The 12,016-nt window shown below is 53.7% G+C and overlaps 1 protein-coding gene across 1 annotated transcript in view; it reads left to right on the forward strand.

The window, feature by feature from the left end:
* The first annotated feature begins 2,296 nt into the window (after positions 1 to 2,296).
* SHOX2 (short stature homeobox 2) overlaps positions 2,297 to 12,016 on the forward strand; it is an 11,386-nt gene continuing 1,666 nt past the window's right edge. Inside the window, exons 1-4 of the mRNA XM_015418768.1 lie at positions 2,297 to 2,324; positions 2,537 to 2,743; positions 7,423 to 7,482; positions 8,194 to 8,282. Of these exons, the coding sequence (XP_015274254.1) occupies positions 2,297 to 2,324; positions 2,537 to 2,743; positions 7,423 to 7,482; positions 8,194 to 8,282 (384 nt within the window). The remainder of the gene's footprint in view (positions 2,325 to 2,536; positions 2,744 to 7,422; positions 7,483 to 8,193; positions 8,283 to 12,016) is intronic.

Genomic DNA, 12,016 nt, shown 5'->3' on the forward strand with positions numbered 1-12,016 from the left:
GTAGTTCATTTCGTCCAGACCCAAACGCTGAGGGGGAGGGTTTGGCTCGGGGTATTCCGGGGGAAATCGCAGGTGTTGAACCCAGCAGACCGTCACTTTGCGTGGTTCCGGAATCCTTCTCACGAGTGGGTATTGAACCCCAATCCCCAGGTTGTAGTTCATTTCGTCCAGACCCAAACGCTGAGGGGGAGGGTTTGGCTCGGGGTATTCCGGGGGAAATCGCAGGTGTTGAACCCAGCAGACCGTCACTTTGCGTGGTTCCGGAATCCTTCTCACGAGTGGGTATTGATGGAGGGGTCCTATGCGCAAAAATTAGCTATGTTTTCTTTCTTTCAAAAGTATAGGCGGCATGCATTGGTCTAGCTATTGAAAATATGCAAGCGGACGATAAATTTCGACCGCATCCATCCCTTTCTGTTCTGCAATGGAAGGAGAAAGGAACGCACAGCCTGTGTTTAGCGTGGCTCAAATAGCCACGCGAAGTTTGAAACGCTGTTCTCCATCGCTGGGGGAAGGAAGCATCGAACATGGTGCGCCAGAAAAGGGAGGGACCGAATCCCCGCCCCCCCCCCAAAAAGTGTTTAAACCGGTATTCCCTTGAAACAACAGACGCTTGATAAAAGTTTGCTTTCAATTCTGTTTTCTTTTTTAACCAATGGCCTACCTCTATCGGAAACCAAAACATTCCCAGTCCAGCAGCCTAGAAATGCAAGCCAAGTATTACACTTGGAAGGCTCCTTTTGCTCGTGGTCAGTTGGGAGGTCAAAGCCAACCGAGCGATACCGGGAGGAGGGGAGGCAAGAGAGAAGGGAAGCCGCCCCAGCCCGACGGCTTGCCTTGGTTGCTTCTCCAGAGCTCCTGGAGGCCTCGGCGCACATTTGAATACCGCCGGCGTCTGGGTCGGAGACTGCGGATGTCACAGGCGGGGGAGGGAGTGTCTGTTCCGACTCTTTTGTTCCCCGAAGTGGTGCCGAGCAGGTCCCAGAGCCTCTTCCGGGAGTGATTTCCCAAACCAATCTAGGCTACGGTTAGAGAGAGAAATGCACGCGGCAGACCTGGGCTCCGGGCGGTGGGCAAATCCGTGCGGGGAAGGGAGGGAGGACGGGCGAGCCGGCTTCAGGGCACCCCTGCGGGGCCAAAGAATGGTGTCACTCCGCCACGTTCACACGCAGAGAACGAAATCCAAGCTTGCGTCCGAAGTGAGGGGTGGTGGGGTGGTTGGAGAAGAACAGCGAGCAAACCAAGCCAGGCCGGTGTCAGTCTAGCCCGGAAAGGGCGCCGAGGGGGGGCAGGGAGGGGGTCCCTGCCGGCTGCCGCAAGGAATTTGCAGTCTAGCCGGCGAGGAGGGACCGCGAGGGCACCCGGAGAGGAGGGAAGGAAGGGACCAAAGAGGGAGGCCTGCCGGCCAACTTGTGACGCGGGGCCCAGGGAAAGTTGCTCCGACCAGCATCTAGTTTGGCAGATAGTAAACTCCCCCCCCCCAAGAAAAGTTGGCAGCCGGCAGAGGCCTTCTGCTGCCGCGTGGCTTGTCCAGCTCCCCCCACACAAACACACCTGGCGCGGGGACGTGCGAGGCCGTGCTGGCTGCTCAACCGGAGGCCTGAAGGTCCCGGCGCAGCAGGGAGCGAGTCGGCGCCCTTGAACGCTCTGGGCGTCTCGGGTCCCCCTTTCCCAGGGAAGCCAGGACGGGGGGGGGGACGGACGACGAGGAGGCGGTTCCTTCCCTCCTCCCAGCCACGATCCCGGATTTCTTAGGCCGGTGGGGAGACTGTGGCAGAGAGCATCTCTGGGATAGCTGTCAAAAACCGGCCTCTGCGGAAGGAAAGGGACCGTCTTGGAAGGCAGGGCACATCTTTTTTAATTGACCTCCGTTCTGCTGAGAGTTTGGAAACTCTAGACAGGAATCAATGGCCTGACTTCGGGTCAAACCGCGCCGGTCAGTCCGGCTGCTTCAGCACACCGACTTCGGCGAGGCCGCCTTTCCAACCGGGGCCTTAAGCCTGGCTCGGTTGGCTCCCTCGAAATCCGGGACTCCAGTCGCGAAACAGGTGCCGCGCGATCCTGAGCAGGACAAACGGATTGTGCGGAGGATCGCGTTTGGACAGGCCTTCATTGGGATCCCCCTGCAAACCTGTCCAGGAGTGGCAGTGCAATCCGTAGAACACTTTCCTGGGAGCAAGCCCCACTGAATATACCTGAGTAGGATTCTGAGTAGACCCGAGTTCCCCTGGGGCGCTTTTGGTCTTTGTAAGAGGGAGTCTCCGGGTGTGGGAACGAACCAAGGCCGCCCTGCGGAATGCTGCGCCTGGCCAGGCTCACGAAGGGTGGGGTGGGTTGGGTGGCTGGAGGGGGGATCCCTCTGGCTTGGCCCGCGATCCGCTAAGGCCAGCGGAGACAGCCAGCCAGCCAGCCCCGAAACTGTTAAGCGAGGTGACCTTTGCGCCGTTCATTGATCCCTCCTCCCCCTCCCCCTTCGCCCTGGGCGGGCGAGGGGAGAGAGATGATCTCTCTGACCGCCTTCTGCTTTCCGGCCCAGTTTCCCCCGAGCTGAAGGATCGCAAAGAGGATGCCAAAGTGATGGAAGACGAGGGCCAGACGAAGATCAAGCAGCGCCGGAGCCGAACCAACTTCACCCTGGAGCAGCTGAACGAGCTGGAGCGCCTGTTCGACGAGACCCACTACCCGGACGCCTTCATGAGGGAGGAGCTCTGCCAGAGGCTGGGGCTGATTCCCGCGCACCTGCCGTCCTTCGAACTCTCCGGGACTTACCGCGACTCTGCCTAAAACCGCGCTGCGTCGGGGTCCTTCCAGTCTGGAACATGGGGGTGGGGGTGGGGTTCGACTGTTCATGGGATAGATTGAGGACAGAATCGGGCTGATGCCGCCTCACCCCCATCGAATATGTTTGAAGGTGAAAGGGCGTCAGCCTCAGGGTGGGGACAGGCGGCTTATTTTGTCAGTTCTTAGTCGGACGATAGGAATTCTTCTGGAGTAACAGGTCCGGGGATGCGCCCTTTCAGTCCGGTTCTTCCAATGTGACATATTTCCAGGGGGTTAAGTCAATTTTATTTCAGTTAGTTGGCCCATATTGAGAAAATGCCGGCCTGCCACGCTCGGTGGCCAATGGCCAGTCCGTTCCTTCCCTGTCCTCTCGTTAAAGTAAATAGTACTCGATGAATCGGCCTGGCACGCGTAAAAGAAACAGGTCTCTGCCGGAAGACGCATACAGTCTCGAGCTGGCGGAATGGATGTCCATCAAATGCCGCTTGGCACCATGGAAATATTATCACTTGGGGTTTAAATGTGTCAGTCAAAGCTTTCCATCTGGGTCCGTCCATGTAAGCTGCGTTGCGGTCCGTTTACAAAAATAACAGACGGGTGAATGAATTAATTTTGTGGAGGGATTGACAATTAAACGACGCCGAGAGTTGCCAAAGCGCACACGTTTACAGTCCATTTAAAATCACACACACACAGGCGCCCCGTTGATCTCAAGGGACCCGAGAGCGGCAAGAAAAGGGAAGACACACCCGAGCCTTGGTCGGGCCAGCCGGATTCTGAAGAGCGTGTCAATCTCCCTCCCCTCCTCCCGGGTTCAGTCTCCCCCCGTCTGCGCAGCCCGCTGCTCCTCCGGGGGAGTCTCTTCCCTCTCCCCCCCACCTTCTGCGCTCAGGGGTTCCGGCCTGGGGAACGGGGCCTTCTTTGTGCGGACACATGGAGCCGTTTTAGGCCCGCGAACATCTGCAGCCGCCAGCCAGGTCCTCGCCTGTAACAGATACTTCCCCCTCCATCTTTGTGCTCGGAGGCGGCCATCTGCACCGAGCGGGGCTCCGGTTCTTAGAGGCTTTCTCTTTGCGTCTTGTAATCGGATAAAAGGCAGCAAACGGAACCCTCGCGTTGTCTTCCAAAAGGAGGGAAGAGGCGAATATCGTCGTATTTCTGAAAGACATCCCCGCCTAGAGAAAAAGAGCCTTTCTTTAAAAAAAAACACCAAAAAACCCCCTTGTCTCTGCTTTTCTGCTTTCTAGGCGGCCACCGATTTAGCTTGGCCGCTCTAAACAAAAAAGCCCTCTCGGTCACCCAACTGGTCTGTGGAGGGGGGGGGGGAGAGAATTAAAAGGCGGTGATTCCTACGGAGGGAGGTTTGTTTGGCCCAACAAAAGAATAACTGCCGCCCAGCATAATCCATACAGAATCACCGTCAGAGATTTACATAGATTATAGTCTCCTTCCTTTTAAATGCCCCCCAGAAATGCTCTGCAGCGATTTTGTTTCAAACGCTGCCTCGCTGCCTCTCATTGGCAGATGGTGACATCTCTGAGGCAGAAGAGCTTGGAAAAAGGTCTGGCGAGGCAGGCTGGAAACCCGTGCCTACTCGGAAGTAAATACCTTCGGACCCCCCCCCCCCCCAAAATGGCATTTACTTCCAAGTAATTATGTTTAGGACCTTGGACCTAATAACAGCACGGCTTTATTCATGTTTACTTAAACGGGCCCTATCCTGAGCACGTTTCCCTAGAAGCAAACCCCACCGCTTTCTGGGGAACGTCCTGCAAACGTAGGTTGCCTCGGTGCACTTACTTTTTTCTCCGGTTGTAGGCAGTGGGGTTTATTTCTAAGCAAACAGGCGTGCAGTCCGATCCTATGCCTTTAGCTCGATCGTGAAGTCCATTCCAAAAAACGTCACGGTACCTTTTTGGGACTAAGATCGTACTTCCGCGGTCCTAAGCGTTGTTAGGTCGAGGGAGTTCCCAGTGAGCCTCAGAACATTCGCTGTGTGCCGTCCTGCAACAGAGGCCCCTCCTGTGCCGAGTTACTCCAGCAGCCTAACCCAATAAACGAACTGTTCAGCTCTGCACAGGATTGCACTGCTCCTGTCTTTTGTGCATTAGGAATCTACCCTGGAATACTTACCAGGGGGTCAATCTCATTGAACGGAAACTTAGTTCTGAGTAAACATGTCTAGGACTACATGGCAATAAATTAGGCGATACACATTTATAGGAATGGATACGTCGTCGTCTTCAACCAAATCCCAATAAACTCTGTCCACCCTGTAGTTTTTTATCTTCCCCAGGGGGAAGATCACTTCGTCCGATCTTTGAGACAGTTCTCGAGGTCACCCCTTTCTCCCCCTCCCACCCAAAAATAGATCTAGTCGATGTCAAGCATTTCATCTTCCCTGGGAGTAAAGCCCCGTTGGGGGGGGGGGAGTTCTGAAGAGGTTCGTTTAGGACTGTGCTCGCAGAGTCCCATTGATTAAAATGGGAAAGACGCGAAGCGCTAGAAATTAACAGGACTAACCTGTTTACTGGCAGGCCAACGGCCATTACTCCCAAGTAAGTCCCATCATACTCAGTGGGGTTTACTTCTGAGCATGCCCAGATCAGGGAGGGGTCCAAAGCTTTAGCTCTTCTGTTCTAAGGAAACAGGGCCCAAGTTCTTATTGCTGATCTCAAACTTTTCCCTCTTTCCAGCCGGCAAAGTATCCCCTTGCCTGGCTCGGAGTTCTCTCTCTCTCTCTCTGTCTCTCTCTCTCTCTCTTTTTTTCTATGGGAGCAAATTAGATTATCATAATAATGAGACAATTATTCCGCTTCTGTGTTACACTCCACTGCACAGAGGAACAGAGAATTTCTCAACTTCTTTGTAGTGACGCTTTTATGACAGTAATTACCCCCCCAAAAAGTGAGTCATTAAAAGCTTTGGTGTTTTCGTTTTTCTTGAAGATAAAGCTAATTAATATTACAGGCTTTTAATGAGCGCATTCTTCTCGGGTCTTCTTGCGCAAACATCTGAACTCCCTTTATCACGAGTCTTTTTTTTTTTAAGCATTAGATAGCCGGGAAAGGTGGGGGGGGGAGGCAGCTCGGGAGGGGGATCATTCGATTGGCCCAAGATGAAAGGGAGCCCGAGAAAGTAATTGACTACAAAGCGGAACAGGCGGCAACTGTCCCCTTCCAAAAGGGGCGCTCTTTTAAGTCTCAGATTCTAAGTGGGACGCGGAAAGTTAGTCGCCAATTAGCCCAGTTCCGAATACTGGGGCCCACAACTGAGGATCGTGGAAACCGTGCAAGTGCGCTTACACTTGAGCAGTCCATTGGCTTCGAGGAACTACCTCCCAGTAAGATCTCCTCCTCCCCAAGAAATGCAGTCTAGGATGGCAACCCTGCACATACTTGCGGCCTCCTGGTCGATCCAGCCGTTTCGACGCCTTTGATTTCGGAGAAAAGCCAACCTCTCGTTGAAAGTTTCTCCCACCGCTGCAAACAATAGCAGTTAAAATGAAGAAGGGCAGGGGAAAAGAGTGCCCATCCAATCGATTTCACTGATAACTTCCCAGAAAGACTGCAACCCCTGGGACGCTTACTTGGGAGTAATCTGCTACTGGACCGTGGTGAACGCGCAGAAGCTTCGCTTTGCACCCCGGGGAAGCCAGTTCCATCCCACAGGGAAAGAAGAGGGAGGCCGATTAACATTTTGGTCTAGATCGGTTTGGATCTAGAGAGCGAGGGAGGAAGCGAGAGTCACTCCCTGCAGAAATGTCTGGGGGTCATCACCAGGCCAGCTCTTATTGGTCTCTAAGGTGCTCCCTGGACTCAGACCGAGCTTTTCTACCTCGGACCAGCAGGGCTACTTACTGAAATAGGCCTATCTGGTGTACGGAGTCGTTCAAGGGGAGGGGAGGGACACGTAAACCGTGACGGCATCTCCACGATGAGCTGCGGCTCTGCAGTGGGGTACAGGTGGAGTCCCAAAAGGTCCCCTGGTTCATGGGGAACCCTAAAACCTGGATACCCACTTCCCCCCTCAAAAAAAAAAGGAATTTGGAGTTTCTCTGCATGAACTGATACCCTGTATTCACAAGGCAAGATTTGGGGATGGGTTGACACCTTTCGAAGGAAGGAAGGAAGGAAGGAAGGAAGGAAGGAGGGAAGGTACATGAGGATAGATAGGCAGATTGGGAAGGACGTAACGAAGGAAGGAAGGAAGGAAGGAAGGAAGGAGTGTGTCCCCAAACGGTTACTTTCTGAACACCCATAAAACAGAAGTTAGGTACTGCCAAGGGGATGATTAATAGAGAATCCCTAAAGGGCGCCATTTGTCTTTCCTCTTCGGGCACAGACTGCTGGATCATCCCCATCTCGGATCGTCAGCGTGGTTGTCTCCACCAGCAGGGTCTGAACAGTTTCTTCAGGGAAGCCCACAAACCGGGCCTGTAGCCTGTTTGTCCTGATAGTGCTGCTGGGACTTCCAAGACGGGCAGAAAGCTGCCTTCTGTCACATAGCCCCAAACGCGGCGGCGGCGGCGGCGGGGGGAAGGGGGGGGGATTGCAAAAGTCTGCCAGGGGGAAGGGTGGCCAAGAGCTGGATAGATAGAGAGGCGGCTTTGTACTGAGCCCGTTTTCTCCCTGTTTCCCTAGGTGTGGTTTCAGAACAGAAGAGCTAAATGCCGAAAGCAAGAGAATCAGCTACACAAAGGTAGGTGAAATTGACCAGCAATTACTCCGCGAGCCCGGCGGCGGAATTCTATGCAGAGTTACTCCCTAATATAAACCCCTTGAAATCAACAAACTTAGTCTGGAGAAACTCTGGAACGGCTCTCACACACGTTGGATATTGTCCCTCCAATCCACTTTCACGCAGGAAAATCCCAGTTGCAAACGATCACTAAAGCATATTCAAAATGCATCATCCAACACGTGTGAAAGCAGTTTGGGTAAACTTTGGTCACCTTATGAGAAGACAAGAGTCACAGGAAAAGACAATTAGGCTAGGAAAAGTTGAAGGCCGCAGGGAAAGAGGGAGACCCAAGGTGAGATGGATGGACTCACTCGAGGAAGCCACGAGGGCTCTCGGTTTGCAAGACCGGAGCAAGGCTGTCAATGGCAGGACGTTTTGGAGGCCATTAGTTCAAAGGTCGCCATAAGTCTGAAGCAACTTGGTGCATTTAACACAGCTTTGCATAGAGCTGCACCCTTACCGGTAGATTCCCTCCCCCCTCCCCCAGTCCCAGGCACAAGGCGTCGTCGTCATCCTCCTGAGGTCCCCTCCGGACCAACTTGCTCCTCTTCAACACCGTGTCTGGAAGGGTCTCACCCACCCAGCTCAGATCCGCGCCCCTCGCGCACTTCCCAGCAGACTCTTTTGGCCCAGGTCCCCCGACGATGACCCGCTTCTTGTTCCTTCCAGGGGTCCTCATCGGAGCAGCCAGTCAGTTCGAAGCGTGCCGAGTGGCCCCCTACGTGAACGTGGGCGCTTTGCGGATGCCCTTTCAGCAGGCAAGTACGGCGGGGGGGAGGAGGGGTTGCGAAGAATCCCCCGCGCCATTCGAGCGTGTGTGTGTGTGTGGGGGGGGGGGTCGGGCCACCAAATGCCATTTGGCTCCCGCCTCGGGGTTTGGACCCCCTGCCCAGACCGAGCGGTTCGACGCTTTGCATGACGTCAGGAGAAGCAGAATGAGGCGAACGGCCTTTGCTCTTATGGTCACCCGCCTCCTGGGGCGGAGAGCTGGGCGGGTGTGTGTGTGTGTGAAATCTGTGTCCTACACCCTGGGCGTGTGATCCTGCACATACGCAACCAGACTTAGTCCTGTGCAAATCTCGCGGACTTCCACGGGAGTAAGCGTGTGCAGGATCGCAGCCAGCAAAACTGGGGGCTGCGCTCGAGTCCTATTGATCCCAACGGGACTTGCTTTCTAAATATGGATTTTTTAGGTCGCTTAGCCGTACTTGGAATGAAGTTCCATCGATCTCGGCGGAACTGACTCTAAGACGCAAGTGCGTCTAGAATCGGGGCCGTGCACTCGGTTTTGCAGAAGTGGTCCGGTTGTGCAGTTCGATCCTCGGCGTGTTTACTCAGGAATATACACCGGAGTTTTGCAGAGTTATTTTCAAGGGCAGATAGACGTGTTTACAGAAGTAAAAGAGATATTTAGCTCCGGGTTAAGTCTGCAGCGTGAGAGGTCCGTGTTGGAGACAGATTCTGTTGTGCTTCCTGGCTAAATTGCTGAGAGTCTGGGACACCGGCTCTCTGGTCCCATGCGAGTCCCGAGAGATCCCCTCGGAATCGGTCCTGAGCCGGGCAGCCGCTGACCGGAATGTAGCATTTTATCCATGTATGCGGAACCTGCCGGGGGGCGGGGGATCTATGCTACTGTACCTCTTCCAGAAGGGTCTCTAGAAAGACCCTCTAAGATTTATTTGTATTTTTAATTTATTTTTTTGTAAAGAGCTCCACAAAAGTTTTCTGCTAGTCTTACAGACATACGAGGGGTCTACTTCTAATTATGTTGACACGAAGATTCTTTCCTTTTGGGGGAGCATTTCCCTTCCTAAGCCATCCAGACTGGTGTGTGTGTGTGGGGGGGGAAAGACTGACAACTGCCCTTCAAAACACAGTGGCTACAGCACAGAACAGCTAAATCCAAGTCCAGGAGCACTTCAGAGACCAACAAGGTTTCCAGGGAACAAGCTTTCGAGGGCCAAGCACAAAGCTCCCTTCCTCAGGAATGGGGGTCTGAGTTTTTGTATTCCAGTCAGAAGGTGGGAGGGGCGCCGGGGCCACTGCTCTGGCCAGCTCTTGACTTTGCTTGGAAATCAGTGGCGTTGATGTCCCGTCCCCACCCCCGCCCAGCCTAATGGGTTTCGGGTAGGTGAGTCGGCTCCTTGATCTCTTTTTGGGCTCTCCCTCCACCACACCAGCCCGAGAGAAAGCTGTTTGCGATCAGACTGTTTGAGATCGGTGGAAACTTTCATCTCCCTGGCAATGCTCCCTCTGAGCTGTGGAGTCTTGTGAGGAAAAATTCTGCTTTGTGAGCTGCTGGCATTGAATTTGTGAGCGAGGGATTGGGTTACTGCACAAATTAGTGTGCTCGGGAGCCCTCCTTCCTGAGCTGAGACAAAAATGTGTGAGCCGGAGGCTAGAAAACTGTGAGCAAGCTCACATTAACTCAGCTTAGAGGGAGCACTGCTCCCCCGCTATGCGAAAGCTGTTGAGGTTCTCCAGAATGCAGGTGCCCGTTGTTTGGCCTTCACCATCTTTCAACTAGCAATCCTATGTACACATTTCCTGGGAAATAAGACTGAGGGATGTGGCATTGGGGGTGAGAGCCAGCCGAGTGTAGCGGTTGGAATTCTGGAGGAGAGCCTGGGAGACTCCGGTTCGAATCCTCACTCGGATCAGCCCCTGGGCTTCTCTGCCTAACCGACCTCTCAGGAGCGAGTTGCGGGTCCAGTAGCATCTTAGAGACCAACAAGATTTCCCGGGTGCGGGTATCAGGTCTAAGGAAGGGAGCCTTGACTCTGAAAAGCTCACATGCTGTGTAATCCGCCTGGAGTCCAAGGCAGAAAGATGGACTCCAAAGGATGTAAATAAATAAAAGTTAAGAATGCCCTGAAAATCTTGTTTTGGTCTGCTGCTGCTGGACTCTCGAACCCAGCTCTTCTACTGCAGGCCAACAGGGCTACCCCCCCCCCCCCAATCGGCCTCGCAGGGCAGTTTGTTGTGAGGGCTACACGGAGGAAGGGGGGAGGAGGATGCCATTGGTCCTCTCCCTTTCTTTAAATAAAGGAATAATAAAAATGGCAGGTGTGATGGACCAGCAGCCTTGGGCTCCCGCCTGACCCTTGCCTCAGTGCGAAGGGCCTGTTTTCCCTTGCGATCAAGGCGCGACAAGTAGCAGCAGCAGCCACGCTGGAGACCAGGGCAATCTAGAAAGGAAACACACACACCCAAGTCAGGCAGGAGGAAGCGAGAGGGCTGATGGGCTAAGCACGTGGTGGAGGCTCTCTACCGCTTTGCTGACGTCTGGGCCTGCAGTCCCGAGGGCGAAGGGCCTGGCCCTGAAGCGTCCTAAAGTGTGCAGGACCGCAGCCCAGGCAGGAGAGCAGCTGTTGGGTTTTAAAAATTGGTTTTTAGCAGAGATAAAATAGCTTAGAAGTGCCAGAGTAAAATAATTCAGACTCAGAGTCCATGTGCGTTTAAAATAGAAAGTTTTTACTACATTCTAGCATAGGGAAGGGTAACTGGAATGAAAATAACAACAGAGCTAAATTCCTTACATCTTTACACTACAAAAGACAAGACTAGAAGAGTGATAATGGCTGCTCTTCTTTCTGCTTCAGAACTCCAAACAAAGACAGGAAGAGGAGCCATAAAATGCTGAAACACTTTGACACTTTAATTCCAATGAAACTCCTAGATCAGGGAGAATTCTCCGGGGCTTGTAGTCCTAAACTAACATTGGTTACATGAAGCACATGTGACTTCCTGTGACAACACAAACAAACATTTAACCCCAGATATACTGCGTGTAATTTTAACTTGTAATATCCAACAGCAGCCTGCAGCAAGGCACCTTGCCCCTCTCGAGAGACAGTGTGGTGTAGTGGTTAAGAGCGCTGCCTCTAATCTGGGAGAATCGGGTTTGATTCCCCACCCCTCCACTTGCAGCTGCTGGTGTGACCTCGGGTCAGTCATAAATTCTTTCAGAGCTGTTCTCTCAGGAGCAGTTCTCGGGAGAGCTCTCTCAGCCCCACCTACCTCACAGGGTGTCCGTTGTGGGGAGGGGAAGGGGATTGTAAACCGCTCTGAGACTCCCTCGGGTAGTGAAGGGCGGGGTATAAACCCAATCTCCTCCTCCTCCTCCTCCTCCTTTCAGTGCACTTTCCAACTGGATTTTATCCTGTGAACTGGCAAAATCCAGAGGGAAAGTGGCCGCCGGGCCGGAAAGTACCCTCAAGTCTCAGCCGGTTTACGGCGACACCCGGTTGGGTTTTCAGGGCAAGAGACATTCGGAGGCGGTTTGCTCCCTTGGCTGCCTTTGCGTCGGGACCCCCGCAGGTTTTCTGGTCTGGTCTGCTCTGCTCTCCCATCCAAATACTAACCAGGGTGGCCCCTGCTTAGCTTCACCGATTCCGAGGTGAGCTAATTCCCCTGGGCCATCCGATGGACCGGACGGCCTATCCACGGAGCAGGGTGTGAATCCAAGTCTGCCCGTCTGGGGCGCCCCGAG

This window comes from Gekko japonicus, unplaced genomic scaffold (assembly GCF_001447785.1).
Source record: "Gekko japonicus isolate JY-2015 unplaced genomic scaffold, Gekko_japonicus_V1.1 scaffold1036, whole genome shotgun sequence".
NCBI lineage: Eukaryota > Metazoa > Chordata > Lepidosauria > Squamata > Gekkonidae > Gekko > Gekko japonicus.